The 16342-nt window shown below is 40.4% G+C and overlaps 1 protein-coding gene across 4 annotated transcripts; it reads right to left on the bottom strand.

Moving 5' to 3' along the window:
• Positions 1–9707: 9707 nt before the first annotated feature.
• On the bottom strand, positions 9708–16192 carry LOC306852706 (ataxin-7-like protein 3). Of its 4 annotated transcripts, none has more exons than XR_013782665.1 (9): positions 15894–16167; positions 15286–15406; positions 14909–15041; positions 13065–13236; positions 12785–12882; positions 12623–12645; positions 12234–12279; positions 10295–10462; positions 9708–9853 (listed from the first exon to the last, which is right to left on the bottom strand). XR_013782665.1 is itself a non-coding variant. In XM_079389764.1 (8 exons), the coding sequence occupies exons 2-8, from the start codon at positions 15334–15336 to the stop codon at positions 11233–11235; spliced, it is 528 nt and encodes a 175-aa protein (XP_079245890.1). In that variant the 5' UTR covers positions 15337–15406; positions 15894–16192; the 3' UTR covers positions 9708–11232. The 4 variants fall into 4 exon arrangements, 2 of the variants coding, with proteins under 2 accessions (XP_079245890.1, XP_079245889.1); XR_013782666.1 differs by having other exon boundaries at positions 9776–9853; positions 10295–11237; XM_079389764.1 differs by having other exon boundaries at positions 9708–11237; positions 15894–16192.
• Positions 16193–16342: the final 150 nt, after the last annotated feature.

Here is a 16342-nt window from a genome sequence, read left to right as displayed (position 1 = left end):
TAATACTGTAAAGGGTCTGTATGAAAAAGGTCCAAAATAAACCTGTGCACAAAACCTATATAAACGAATTAACAAAAAAGTGATTGCAGTAAAAATAATTGTAATCTTTTAATAAACATGATTTACGAGATGAAGATGACATGAAAAGTTAATTTATTTTTATTTTTTTTAAAGTCCGTATATGAGCATTAGTGGGACTGAAGTTGTCAGAATAAACCCGAAATCATAGACTGTAAAAAAAAATGGACGTAGTGTCCGTGACGTCACTCGTAGGTTTCTGAAGAGCGTTTTTGAAGCCTAAAGTGGGCGGAGCCGACCGCCGCCATCTTAGCAACGCGTCACCGCGCGTCACTCCCGGATGATCCAAAATGGGCAATGAGGCGGGACGTGGGCGGAACTGAGGTGCCTGGTTGTCTGTATATAGTATGCTTTATTAATCATGTTCTCACTGAGTTTCGTCTTTTAAAAACAGTTTTAATCGGTTTTAATTCTTTAAGCCACAGAGTTTGTATTATAGCGTAACAGTTTTCTATTGGAGGAAAACAGTAACGTTAATTACAGGCCTAACGTTACAGCCAATCACAGTCTGTCGGATTCTGGAGTGTTTTAAATAAAATTATAAAGAATAAATAAATTAATAAATAAAATTACATTACAATATCACTCACCGGAAAAAATGGAGCCTAGACTTGGACGGTCTGTTAGTACAATTAACCGCACAACAAGCCATTTTATTAGATAATTTTAAGAAATAATAACGAAAAAAGCCATAGACTGTATAAAACAAAAGCAGAAACACGGCAGAGATGCCAAGTTCAGCGGCTGAGGTAACGTGACGGCTAACAGACAGCAGATAGAGACAGCAACGTCAATCAAAGTTTAAGGCTTAATATAATTTAAATGGATGAGTTATAAAAAAATTCACCCCCCTCACAGTTGTCACGAACGGCAAAATTAGCTATATAGACCAAAATAAATTTTTGTACCAGGCTGTAAACATGTTTTTTTCTACTGTAAAGTTGGGCATTTTAACATGGAGAGTCAATGTGATTGACTCCCTTTTGGAGCCAGCCTCCAGCGGCTAGTCGATGAATTGCAGTTTTAATCACTTCCGTGTTGGTTTCACTAGAGGGAGCGGGAGGTTGCCGCTCGCCCGAAATACACGTCGATGTTGTCATGTGGTGAATTTGGCCAATCGTGAAACAGCTGTGTCGTCATCAGCTCTCCCGCAGTCGCTCTGGAGAAATTGCGCCGGCTGAGTCAGCCGGCTGCTCTCGAAACGCTATCGCGGTACTTTGATGCCACACGTGACAGTGACGTGTGGTCGGCCCAGGTTCAAGTCGGACTAAATTTCTAACCGGCATGCACTGCTTCAAGTCAGCCGCCGATCGGTCTGCTAAGTGGAGATTGAGGTCTCTGCAGAGTAAAAGAGGGCGTTTCTGAATTTGTGGGTGTTTTCAAACTGCTGGGAGTTTCTCAATCATACAAACAAAATGATCCCCCTTACCTAACCCCACCCCTAAACCTACCATCACTATGACGTCAGCCAATCAGGACACATGGTCTAAAAACGCCCCGATCTGGTAACTCCCATTACTTTGCTGCAGAGACCTATACTTGGCTAAATGCTGCATGAAGTCGAACGCACCTTTTGTTTGTATGATTGAGGAACTCCCAGCAGTTTGAAAACACCCACAAATTGAGAAACGCCCTCTTTTACTCTGCAGAGACCTCAATCTCCTCTAGTTCACACCCTCAATGTGTTGACAGAGTTTTAAAAGTTACATTTTCAACCTGGCCTATCTCAGTGCCAAGTAATTATATTTAATTTAATTAAAGAATCGACATGTTAGGGATTTGAAAAAGTGTAAATGCGTGCTTACTTTAAAATAAAATACTGGCAAACGGTTTCAATTAATTATTTTCTTCTGTCTTTATGGCTTTACTGTAAGCAAAATGATGCAGAAATAAATTACATGAAAAAATGGCAAATAAATAAATATAAGTGTTCTACAATTTATTAGTACATTATTTTTCTTCCGCTCTGGAAGTCTATGGCACACTGATAGAAGACAGTCTCAATAGTAACCACAGCAAATTTGGAGTCTCTGACTCAAACTCTCTAGCGCCACCACTTGTCCAAAGTTTCACTCATGTTTATGCTAATAACTTTTGAACCGTAAGCCACAAAATGAATTTTCAATTGATCGTAAAACCTACTTTTTCGAACTCGTCCTAGATTTTCACCAAAATCGAATCATATCATCTTCAGACCATGCTGACAAAAAAATATGGATTTTGTATTGATAGACAAAACCGTTTTCAATGTCTCTGCAATGCTTTGGCATGATATTAGGCTTGTTTGAGATGAGCAAAATCTGCGCAGAACCGATCACCGGTGATCAGCGCGAGATGCATGCCGGTTAGAAATGTGTCCGAGTGCGGTCCGCCTTGCTCTGATGTCATGCTGACGTATGTCAAAAATCTCTCGCGAGCGCAAGGCGCACGTGTCGGATTCTGCAGTCGAGCGCAGTTGCTCTCCACCAACTGCGCTGATCAAAAGCATCATGGGAAACGACTTGCTGACGACACAGCTTAATGCTCATTGGCTGCGAATGTCATCTGATATTTTTTCCCCTTAATCCTAAGAAGTCCATTACCTATAGCCTAATACTATTTACTTTTTCTATAGTAATTTATTAGTTCAAGTTCAAGTTCAAGTTCAAGTCAGCTTTATTGTCAATTCTTCCACATGTACAGTACATACATACAGAGAATCGAAATTGCATTACTCTCAGACCCTTGGTGCATACAGTTAACATTAAACACGTTCAGATACAGATAAATACAGTTTAAACATATGTACATACAACTATACAATTATACAAATGAGGATATTGTAGAAAAAAATAAGAATTAGATCGATAAAGTGGCATAAGGCGCATGGCAGATAGAGTGCAAAACCAGTTAAATAAACAACACTGTGTAGATATATTTGTAGTGCAAAAGAGTTTATCAGTCTGAGGACATTGTAGAAAATAAAAACAAGAGAGATAGATAAAGTGCATAAGGCACATGGCAGAATAGATGGAGTGCAAACCAGTTGAATGTACAAAAACAAAAACAAAACTGTGCAGATGTTTTGTTTTGTTATGAGTGTAGTGCAAGAAGAGCTTATCAGTCTGTTAAAGTGACGAGTCGAAGAGACTGTTCGGATAGTTTTTGTCAGACTACCCGAAGAGGTAATTTGCAGTCAATGTTGGATGGGTAGTGATCAGCCAATGCTGCACACGTGACAGGTGCCGGTTACAGTTGTTGGTCGGGGGGGGGGGGGGGGGGGGGGGTGGGTGTCACAGAGTCAGAGTTCCTAGTGTGTTGCTGTGTTAAATGGGGGTGAAAGAGGGGAGGGGGGGCAAGGACGGGAGGGAGTTCAGCTTCCTGACAGCCTGATGTATGAAGCTGTCCTTCAGTCTGCTGGTCCTCGCCTGGAGACTCCGCAGTCTCCTCCCTGATGGCAGCAGACTGAAGAAGCTGTGTGTCGGGTGGGTGGGATCGCCTGCAATGCGGAGGGCTTTGCGGGTGAGACGGGTGCTGTAGATGTCCTGGAGGGAGGGGAGAGAGACACCAACGATCTTCTCAGCTGCTCTCACTATGCGCTGAAGTGACTTGCGGCAGGATGCGTTGCAAGCGCCATACCACACAGTGATGCAGCTAGTCAGGATGCTCTCGATGGTGCCTCTGTAGAAGGTGCACATGATGGGGGCCGGGGCTCTGGCTCTTCTGAGTTTGCGGAGGAAGTAGAGACGCTGCTGTGCTTTCTTGGCCAGTGCTACAGTGTTGTTAGTCCAGGAGAGGTCCTCAGTGATGTGCACACCCAGGAACTTGGTGCTGCTCACTCTCTCCACAGTCGCACCGTTGATGGTCAGAGGGGCATGCTGAGTGTGTACTCTCCTGAAGTCAACAACAATCTCCTTCGTCTTCTTCACGTTCAGAGAGAGATTGTTGTCACTGCACCACCCGGCCAGGCGGCTCACCTCGCTCCTGTAGTTTGTCTCATCTCTGTTGCTGATGAGACCCACCACAGTCGTGTCATCCGCAAACTTAATGAAAATGTTGGAGTTGTGTGATGGTGTGCAGTCGTGGGTCAGCAGAGTGAAGAGGAGGGGGCTCAGCACACATCCTTGGGGGGCCCCAGTGTTCAGTGTGATGGTGCTGGATGTGTTACTGCCGACCCGTACTGCTTGAGGTCTCCCGGTCAGGAAGTCCAACAGCCAGTTGCACAGAGAGGTGCTGAGCCCCAGCTGGACCAGTTTGTGAGTGAGCTGTTGAGGGATGATTGTGTTGAATGCTGAACTGAAGTCTATGAACAGCATCCTGACATATGAGTCTTTTTTCTCCAGATGTGTGAGGGCTGGGTGGAGGGCAGTGGTGATGGCATCATCGGTCGAGCGGTTGGACCTATATGCAAACTGGAAGGGGTCCAGGGAGGGGGGGAGGACAGACTTGATGTGGTGCAAGACTAGCCATTCAAAGCACTTCATGAGGATGGGAGTGAGTGCTATTGGGCGGTAGTCATTGAAGCAGGATGGAGATGACTTCTTAGGGACTGGAATGATGGTGGTAGCTTTGAAGCATGTGGGGACAACAGCCTGATTTAGTGAGATGTTGAAGATGTCTGTGAAGACCTCAGTGAGTTCCACTGCACAGTCTCTCAGTACACGCCCAGGAATGTTGTCAGGACCCGGAGCTTTGCGTGCATTGATCCTGCTGAGGGATCTCCTCACACTGTCCGGGGACAGCGTCATCACCTGGTCGCCGGGAGGAGGTGGAGTCTTCTGTGCAGTGGTGCTGTTTTGTGCCTCAAAGCGAGCAAAGAAGGCATTCAGCTCGTTCAGCAGGGGGATGGTGTTGTCACAGGTCTGTGGTGGGGGCTTGTAATCCGTAATGGTCTGTATCCCCTGCCACAGGCTCCGCGTGTCTCTGCTGTCGCTGAAACGATGGGCTATCCTCCTGGAGTACTGTCTCTTGGCCTCTTTGATGCCGCGGGATAGGTTGGCCCTAGCTGTCTTCAGGCCCTCCTCATCTCCAGCTCTAAAGGCAGCGTTCCGAGCCTTCAGAAGTCTGTAGACCTCCCCTGTCATCCACGGCTTCTGGTTGGCCCGGACAGTGATGGACTTTGTGACTGTTACATCATCAATGCACTTGGAGATGTAGGCAGTAACAGTCTCTGAGTACTCTTGGAGGTCTGTAGTATTGTTGTATGTGGCAGCCTGTTTAAACATATTCCAGTCAGTGGTGTCAAAGCAGTCTTGAAGTGCCTCTGACGACCCTTCCGGCCACACTTGAATCTGTTTGTGAACTGGTTTGGTGACTTTAACGAGCGGTCTGTATGCAGGCATTAGCATGACAGTGATGTGGTCTGAGGCTCCGAGGTGGGGGAGGGGGAGGGCCTTGTAAGCTCCTCTCTGGGTGGTGTAAACAAAGTCCAGAGTGTTTTTTCCCCTTGTTGGAAAGTCTATGTGTTGGTGAATTTTTGGGAACACACTCTTTAAGTCTGCGTGATTGAAATCCCCAGCCAAGATAAGAAAAGCATCTGGGTGGGCTGTCTGCTGCTCACTGGTGTGCTGGTACAGATCATTTAGTGCCTCACTCCTGTGGTTGTTGCTGGAGCTGGGAGGGATGTATACAGCAACGAGCAGTATGGCTGAATATTCCCTCGGTAGATAGAACGGTCGGCACTTAATAATCATAAACTCCACCAGGGGTGAGCAGTGTTTGCAGACCACAACAGCGTCGCGACACCACGCATCATTGATGTAAACACAAAGCCCGCCGCCGCGGATCTTACCTCCCTCGACGAGAGCTCTGTCAGCTCGATAGCATGTTAGCTGGTCAAGCTGTATGGCGCAGTCCGGTACGCTGTTGTTAAGCCATGTTTCCGTAAACACAAAAACACAACAGTCTCTTACAGTCCTCTGAGTCGAGCGGAGTAGTCGGATGTAGTCCAGTTTATTGTCCAAAGAGCGTACGTTCGCCAGTACGATGGTGGGGATAGCTGGCTTGTGTGGGTTGGCCGCTAGCCTAGCTCGGATACCTCCGCGCTTACCCCTCTTCTGCTTCCTCTCACGCCGCTTGTAGCGCCTCCGCTGCGGGCGAGATGCAGTAGTGGGGGTCGGTGATGGAGAAGGCCTTCGGAGCAGACCGAGGTCCCGCAGCTCTTCAGTGTGCGCGGAGTTTAACTCTAAAAATGTGGTTCTGCCGACCTCGAGCAGAAACTCACGACTGTATGCGCGCTTAAAGACAGGTAGACGAGACGAAGATGTGCAAAAACATTGCGACTTACAAGACAAAAAACACGAAAACACCGGTTTGTCGGGAGAGAGAGAAGCTGCTGCGACTGCGCGCGCCGCCATCTTAGTAATGAAGTAATTACTAAGTAATTACTTCATTACTTAGTAATTACTAGTTATTATTACTATTCAATAATAGTAATATTAGTAATTAGGACATGTGCTATTTATTTACCCTTTTATTTTTGTATGTTTGTTGTAATTTTCTCTTTATGTATTGTATGCTGGTGTTAATTTTGTACATTTGCATTTTTGTACAACATTATTCCATTAAATAAATGAGTCAATCCATCAATACATGCATGCATAGCTACATCTAATGTGACGGTTTTGCAATTAGGCCTCATGTTTGTGTTTTATCTGAGATCTTTATCTGGGTATGTCTTATTTCAGGAGTGCAGAAAACAAAGCCCACACATGCATGCTAATTTCTTCATTTAAAATGTGTTTTTGTTTCATATTAATTTTGAATAATAATTTGCTGCACACACTTTTCCTAATCATTAAACATGAAATTCAAATTTACATTAAGGTGACAAACAATTGTGTAATATATTTATATGAAATATGTTTCATGTAAAAAAGGGATAGTTCACCCAAAGATTTTTTGGGGGGGGTAAACTGTCCCTTAAGTAGGATACACATAATTAGGTTAATCAGCTGTGCCATATTCCACTCTGAAATGTTTAACCCATAATTAGGGATAACAGTGTAAATTTAGTGTAGCATCTGTGTGCTCCTCATTTCTCATTATGGCTTTGATTATAAAAGGCATCCACAAAGTGCGATAAAGAACGCGAACGCGATCTCTTCCATTGCTGACGTTTGCAGTCCAACGACACAACGAGATTCAGGAAGTGTCCGGCTTGCCTGCACTTTTTTATGGCGTTCCGATCGGCTCTTTAATATGACTTTGCTACATGCACTCGTCTCAATGAACGTGACGTCTGCGTCTGCCGAACGTCTCGTCTGCGTCTGCCGAACGTGACGTCTGCGTCTGCCATAGTCTGCTGCAAGGGCGGTTTCCAGCACATTCCACTCACTCATTCTTTATTATTTTTTCCCACTGATCTTCAGTTGTATTTAATTAAGTGACTTTACCTGTATAGCTTTTATTCCAAATAGTAATGAATTTACACAAATGTTCATGTTAAAATATTTGTTTGCCATTGTTTCTTGTCAACATATGCACAGATAGCCTACTTATCAAGAAATCATGTAGCCTAGGCTACTATTCACCACTAGGAGTCTCTTGACCAACACAAAAGAGTAGTTGTAAACATTTGGGCTGGGCACTTTATCCAAATGTTAATTTTCAGAAAGTATGGACAGTGCCAAACAAATTTTTGTTTAACAATAAAATAAAAGAAGTTCATTTTAAAATTATCCATCATTATTACCCCTGCAACAAATATTTAAGTAAATTTATACAAAATCTTTCTCCACTCTGCTCTTTTTGCCAAGAAGAGGAAGAATCTCTTTCACATTTATTCTATTTCTGTCCCTATACTAAACAATTTTGGCTTCAAATTTCAGCATCGTTATTTTTTGTATTCTTTCGACTGTGTAACATTTCTGCAGTTAAGGTTCTCTTTCATTCGGTGGTTTCTGATAGTAGGGAGCTAGAGGATGCCCTGGATTTTATTTGTATGATGGGAAAATTCCACATTCACAAAGCGCGATGCCTTAACTTTAAACCTAATTGTACAATTTTCTCTTCTGATCTACTTTTGGTTTACTCATCTCTTCAAAGAATCTCCTCTAATAAAAAAGCCTTAAAAACATCCAATATTATAAAAAAATTGATAAATAAGTTGTAATTTTTATGGTTGTAAAATGTTTGTATAACTGTGTATGACTGAATATTTATGATTTTTTTATTTTTAGTTTATTTATTTTTTCATTGTATCCCCCATATGTTCACATGTATTTATATTCTCATGTTCATGTTCTAATGTTTATCTGTTTATCTCTGATAGTGTCATAATAAAAAAAAAAAAAATAAAAAAAAAAAAACATTTGGGCTGATTTAACTAACATTTAACTAAATGTTTAATAAAGGGGCAAAACGTCATAAACAAAAGTCAAATAATAGTTTACAAACTATTTAAAAAAAAGTTTACAGTCGTTTTTTTTTCACCACAGGTGACTTGTATATAAAAAATAGTAGCCTATTTTTCAATTCTATTCTTCTATTTAAAGGATCTACAGAAAACGCGATCGAGTTGTCTGTTTTCTAGTCTACCAAAGTGCTGTAGCGTAGGCCTTTTAAAACTATATAAAAAACACAATAACAACCCCAACAATAAGCTATAAAAATGCAATAGCCTATATCAAGTTTGTTTCTTCATATTTCTATCTTTGTGGGGGCATTTGGCCCTCAAAATGTGGGTTAAACAACACACACACAATATCCTATATATAAATCACAGACGCAGACATGACGTTATAAGACAGACGCAAGTGTCACGTTCATTGAGACGAGTGCATGTTGCAAAGTCATATTAAAGAACCGATCGCAACCGCTGGCACACTGCACTGAGCCATGTTGAGTAGAGTGTTAAATACGTGTTAGAGAAAAAAATAATTAATAACTTCACTGCCACACGTGAATGACGCGTGACGTCTGACTCGACACTTCACTGCCACGCGTGATTTACGTGACGTCTGCGTGACGTCTGCGTCTTAAAATGAATGGAATAAATAAAAATAAAAAAAATAAGACGTTGAGTGAGACGTTCATTGAGACGAGTGCATGTAGCAAAGTCATATTAAAGAGCCGATCGGAACGCCATACTTTTTTCACTCCTCCCCTCACTGCAGCCGCCTACTCTCGACTAAATTACAGGCGAGGCAAGGTGCATCTCAAACAAGCCTATTGTCACCTCACACAGAACACACCACATCGATTTGATAACAGTGCCACCTGTTGGTCAAAAGTGAAAAGTCATTCAATCTTATTACTAGTAGTTTTTAATGATTTTTCAGCCATTTGGACAATAATCTTAAAATGGCTTCAATTACTCATTTCTGCAGTTGGTCTGATGCTCCATGCTATGCTTAGCTCCTCCGTCATTGCTGCTTGCAGCTATATTTTCAGTCTGTATTTACTCAAAACATCATCAAAAATATTCACACATGGATCAAGTAATTAATTATTAACCAGTATTGTCAAGAAATATAATTTAGTATTTAAGAAATTAAGTTTTCCTCATTTGTGATTATTATACATTTTGGGACCAGAAAAACAAACCAACACATTTTTCCTAAGGGTCTCCGTACTGCTCTATTTAATGAACAGCGATGTTTTTCCAAATTTAAGTGTTCCTTTGAACAGTGAATTTTACCAAGAGGCTTACAGACTGGAATTTTATTTGTGCATATTTAAGAAATAAAATATTTGCAGCACACATACAAAGCATGTTCAGAGATCTGATCTTTTATTACATTGATGACATGCCCATAAGCGTATGGCTCACGGTCAGGATAGCAGCATCTTTCACCTAGTCAAATATATATACACAGTCACAAAGTGAGACCGCACAGGACACCTTACATTGTAAACATCTAATACATAAAAAATTGAGAAAATAAAAAAATTACAATGATAAAGATATTCTCAAGCCTTAATTATTTTTGGAGGTCTATGCCAAACTGTGTTTCCTCTCATTGTAACCAATAACTTACTACTCAAAATAAATGTAGTATGATAATGTGCTATAGAACTAGTGACACAGTACAACTGTACCACACTTTGGCTATTGAACTACAGAGAAAAGAAAATACTCTACTGGATCATGATTCTCCAAAACAATGTAATAAGAAACTGTAGTAATTACCTGATGGGAAACTATTCACACTGATTTATGATCTTTAACGATTTCATTATTAACTGCTGTAAAATCCTCCCAGAATGAGAATTTCATTTAGAAAGAATCCTGCACCTTAGTGATGGGAGAGCTCAACTGGCCCAGCGTCTGTCTGCCGAAATGATGAGTTCTAACTTCCTCCCTGAGAGAATCGTGCAAGTTCCTCTATTCTAGATGTGTCGTTTTTGAGAGACCAGCCATCAAAGCTGCATGAGCAGGATATGAGAGATTGTGCAAAAAATTCTGAAGATGAAAATGGAAAACAAAATCATGTAAACTGAATGACAGAAGAATTAGTCCACATCTCCTCCACTGATCAGCATAATCACACAATCCTGTGATACTGTGGGTAGTGAGTGACTCCTGATACCCAGTGTTATTGAGAGAATGTCTCCTCTCTTAGAAACACGCACAAACTGTCCTGGTTCTCCACACGTCTCTAAGGACCCAGCAAAGCTTCAAGCAAACCATACACCAGACAGTTAATTAAAATGTTTTAAATTATTGTCAATAAAAGTCTCAAAGACGGTTGACTGTTAGCATACATTATCGCTTACAATATTTTTAACTGGCATGTAAAGCATTTACAATGGACCTTGAACTTGCTGAATCCAACTTAAGGGGCTGTTCACACGGATTGTGTCTTTGCATTCCACTGCACTGCATTTCCATTGTTTTCCTTTGTAAACATGCACTAGATGGATATTCGATAATTAATCTAAAGGAAAGTGTCTTTGCGTTTCTCCCCATTCCCCACGTCATGTTTTTCAATGCAAAAACACTCTCTGTGTGAAGGGCCGCTAAAGGCCCCGTATACTTCAAGCGAAATTGAAGAACGCACTGTTGCGAAGTCATTTCGAACAAAATCAGTTGACTTGCCAAAGCCAACTTTCTGGAAAAGTTTGCTCTGGCTAGTAAACGCCTTCAAACTACCATTGGTCCCTGACGATTACATAATGAGTAGGTGCGCTCTGCGGCTCCTCCTTCATTGACGTGGAATTCATTTCTTCTCTTCAGTCTGTCGAGGTTAGAAGGGAGTAAATACATGAACACACTGAAGAGCTTTATAGCAGAAATTGTAAATGACACTGACACAGGAAAGCTGCTCGATTTTTTGGAATAGTTCACCAAAGAAAATTCACAATTAAAAGTTCATAACTCTTCTTCCAGTGAAAAAGTCCATCCCCAGTTGGCCTCAAATCAAAACCTACTGATAATTTTTTTCAGAACTGTTTTCAGTTGCAATTGGTACTTGATCTGTTCATTTTTCTCTTTTGAGTCTGAAGAAAGCAATATTATAGATAAAGGACTCAAAAATATTATAGATAAAGCAAAAGTTTGATGTTAGAAAATGTCTTGATGAATTTGTTTCTTACAAACACTCAGCTTTTCGCTTCACTAGATGTTAACTGATGGACTGGAGTCGTGTGGATTTCTTGTTGATTTTTGTGATGTTTCTATCAGTTGCTTGGACTCAAATTTTGACGGCACCCATTCACTGCAGGGGACCCATTGATGTAATGCAACATTTCTCCAAATGTGTTCCAGAAAAATCTATATAATGGCCTGAGGGTTGATACATTTTCAGCAAATTTTCATTTTTGGGTGAATTATTCCTTTAATCTATAGTAGCCTATAAAGTGCTATATAATAAATTTGACTTGAATGAAGTTTGACTGGAGAGACTGAGCTTGTGCAAACATTCACGTCAATATGATCAGATGCTCAATCACCACTTTTCTCCCCCCATTGGTGTCATTTTTGTTGTGTTTATTTTTACATTTGAGAGGAAAGCATGCAGTATATATTTACATATTCATCTAAATGCCACTATCAGCAGCGTGGGCAGCATTGGCATGTTTGCTAACAGTATACCACTGCTGCTCAAGTTTTTCAAACTTTTTTTAACCTCTAAGCGAAGAAAGAAAAATAACTTTGTCGTTAGTATATCGGGGCGCTTAAACTTGAATATAATATTACAGATTTCACACAAGAAAGAAAAACACACACCTACCATTTTTATGTTTCATGGATTTGGATCTTCTTGGTGAATTTGGATTCTGCACAGAAAAATAACAATCAAATATTACCCTGCAGCCAGGATATGCAAATGAAACCAATAATAAAAAAGACATAGTAATGGAAAAGGCAGGTACAATATGCTACAGTACAGCACTCTTTAGAAAGCTAATTTATCAACAACTAGTAGCCAAAGCATTCTTATTGACAGGAATTGTGGATAAGAATTCTACATCCTTTAATAAACTAATTCTACATCTAATTTGCTCCAGATCCTGCGGCTAGATCCTAATGCTGAGAGGCCATCTAAGAGCAAACAGAACATCTGTAAGATTAAAACAAACTTACCAAGAGTACAGGTTGTTTCAAAGAATGTAAAAATACCTTATCTGACTTTCTCTTCTTGGCTAGAAGGCAAAATATTAAGTGTTAAAATAATACAACAACACGTATACATTCGTAAATAGTTATGCTGTGAAATCCCTTGAGTGGTTTAGTGATTAAATCTAGAATATTGCAAAGAAAGGTGATGTATAACGGACTCACCTTTCTTTTCTGCACCATAAGACCAGTCATTGTCATTGATATCATCATTGTCCTCTTGATCGCTCTCTGATTTGTTTGTGTTGTTGCCACTCGCAATTCTAAATATACATTTATATACACACGCATTACCATCATGTGCTCCAAAATAGCAGTCACATGACTAGCATTATCAAAAACAGATTCCAGACATTCAGACAAGCATCAGCCCTTCATGAACGTTTGCAAGTTCACGTGACATCTATATTCAATTTTGTTTTCTGGAAATGTTCAGTCATAATACCTGCGGTTGGCAATGCGACTGCTGTTGCGGCCCATGCCGAGGCATTTCTCCAGGTGAGGAGCAAATCGTGAGGCAGCGATGCTCCGGCTGCAGTTGGGACACACACACTCTTTGTTTTTCCACTGGTTGTACACTTGCCCAAAAATGTCTACTCCAGGCTGGTCCACGATTTCTACAAATAACAGTGGAAAACAAGAGTGTTGGGTTAAAGTGGCTTCATTCCAAAATGCTGCATGTACTAAGATAGTTCCCTTATATTCCAATGAGCACTTGGCACTGCACATACACATTAGCTAAACTAATATCTGAAATATATGCTTTTTAACACAATTTGATGATAATGTTTATGGGGTCGTTAATGTCAATATGCCATTTAAATGCGAGTTTGGCAAGCAGTTTTTGAGATTTGAGAATTTCTCCATTCAAGTAGACAGGAGCTGGTCTTGCAGATCCGAAATAGTTGCTTTTACAAATATGGCTACCAAATGAACTCATTTTCCTTCAAAAGGACTTTGGTTGTATGACTTCAGATATCTTGGATTATAATGCAAATGTCATGAAGAGTGCTTTTATGTTTTTTCCATACTTTTTTAGAGCTTGAGAGTGCGTTTACATTTGGTTTGATTTCTTGAAGTCTTCCTGACCCTGCTGGATTGTGTTAACATTGTATTTCTGATTCCGAACAACGGTCCATTTGCGCCATTCAAGAGACATTGCTTACCCTTGTTGCGAGGTAACAACAAAACACTGGAGAAGGTGGCAACTGCTCGCCTCTGTTGTATACTTAATTTTATTTTTTAAACCTTTGGTTTTATTCACAAATACATAACAGCAATTGTGTCTATGTACTATAATTTTAAGAACACAGGAGTTTATTTTTGTATGAAGGTGTAATGAGAGATATATTACTCTTTGCTTGCAGTGCGTCATTCTCAATTGAGAACCCACACAAACAGATAACGTGTACACATTTAGCCTTTTTGAGGCAGACTTGGGTATAGTTTGCAGGAGTGCATCAGAGTCTCGGAAAACGGAAGTGTTCACTTTATCCAAACCAACCCGGGATGCACAACAGCAAATGTAAAAGCACCCTGCCAGCGTAGATTCAATTCACTCATTTGATGGAAAAGAGCAGCGTGAACATTCTTCAAAATACGTTTTTTTGTAGTTCACAGATGAAAGTAGTAATGGGCTCAAAATTAAATGATGCACTTTCTTTTTTTTGAGTGAATGATCCCTTTAAGGCATCTGCGTAAACCTTCCAGCAGCTCTGAACCATTCATGTCTAAAGGTGCGATCACAAATTTTTGAGGGTGAAATTCAGTTTTTGTCAATTGGAATCCACACGATCAGGAATTTCACATGAGGGGGCAGATTTCATAGGGAATAGGAGTTAAATTTGCTGCCTTGACCAAATGAAAGCTGCTTTGTTTGAAACTGACCTCTGTGTTAGCTGTGATTCATACATCCCTACACTAATGACACTAGACAATGGACATTTTTACCCGCACAATTTTGCTGTGATCACACCTTAAAGTTATAATGCTGTAAAGTCATTATAAAAATGAACATCTTAAACCCTATAACTCTAGTCATATCAGAGAAAGTTTGTGAAATTTTCAAAATGCCCAGGAAAATAATTTACATTACAAAACCAGACGAAACGTCAGTTTACACCAAGGATGATAAAGATAAAGTTTTAAAAATCATTATAAATTTTAAAGAATAGGTGCAATATTATTGTGCCTATGTGTGAACGCTAATAGCTATTGTTATAGTTATCATTCTTTAAGTCCCAGAATGCAAATTCAATGTCGTATTTAAGAGACATGTGAAACTCTCACCAAAGTCCTTCATACTCTCCTGGTCTGTATCATCCAGAAAAAAGTATCCCTGTTTGACAGCCCTGTGAACTTCAAAACAAAGACCGAAACAGGCGTCCTCCACCAGGTCAGACAGGATCTCTTGAGCAAAGCCCTGTGGAAGAAGGCACAACACATGCATGTATTAACACGCTTGAAATGCACTGTAACCTTCAGAAGGATACACATCACATTTGCAATGCGCTCACTAGACACATCAGCTGGGAAAACCAATGAAATGTGTGTAAAATGTATACCACGATGATGCAGAGGTGAAACACACCCACATGTGTTTGTTTATTCAACACAGATCTAATTATGCAGAATATAACATGGAAAACAAAGGCGTACCCTCTCACCTCCATCTTACTGTTGTCCATACTGGACAGAGACACGTCCTCCATTTTCATTTGCAAAAGCTCCAGGAGAAAGCACTGCTGTCTACATGCTGTAGTGCAGCAGTCATGGGCTGAGGAGAGGCTGAAACAACAACAACCCAAACAAAGGAAGACAAATACAGACACAGGCAGGGCATGAGACAGCAATATGTGATTCACTCCGTCATACAAAACGAAAGTCCTGATCATGTATTTCTGCATTTGCTTGTGCTATTATGAATAATCAATGCTACTGTATAAAACAACTGCTAGAGGAACCATTGCATGTTTCATATTAATAACTGTAAGAAACATCATATATTTTAATCAAACAAATACCATGTAATGTTACATCCCGTCTCGCCTACAGACTGCAATATCATCAAGTTCCGTTCAGTAGCTTGAATACAAACTAAAACGCTTTAAAAGACATGCTAATTAAACATGATTGATGCAAAAACTGTCTCATTATGAGGATATTCACAAGGCACGGTTTGCGTCTAACGTTAGTGGATTTAACAATACTGACTTGAATTTGTACCTAAAAAAAGACCGTTCATCTGCATTATATGAACATTACTGTCACTCACCAGCTCTGAATGGAGGCTGTTGCTGTTGTCAGTCTGTTCACTGCATTGACTGAAGCTGCTCATCTGATCAAATCAATAAACAAATCTGAGAGGAATCTACTAGTTCTTTGTCCAGTTAATGGTTTGCGCATGAAAGGTGAGACACACAAAAGGTCCGAAGAGACATTTCCCCAAAAGTATTTCCTCACAGACAAAAACAAAGTTCCACATTCGGATTTCAATCTGTTACCCCCGTCTGTAGACTTCCCTTTACCCAGACCTGACCAATCCATCCCCGTTCAATTTATTCCGAACGCCTCGTCGCTGAATCGCCTAGCCAGGTCTGAAAGCAGGAAAATTGATTCAAGTTTCACTAAGCGGAGTTCAATTAAAAAAATTAAAATTGATTTCAGTATTAAATTAAAAAACGACTGGACGGAAGATACCCTGATTTATATTAGATATGATTT

This window comes from Barbus barbus (assembly GCF_936440315.1).
Source record: "Barbus barbus genome assembly, chromosome: 32".
In the NCBI taxonomy this organism is placed as follows: Eukaryota; Metazoa; Chordata; class Actinopteri; order Cypriniformes; family Cyprinidae; genus Barbus; species Barbus barbus.
The sequence above is the reverse complement of the archived record's forward strand: the minus strand, read 5'-3'. Positions and strand labels throughout refer to the sequence as shown.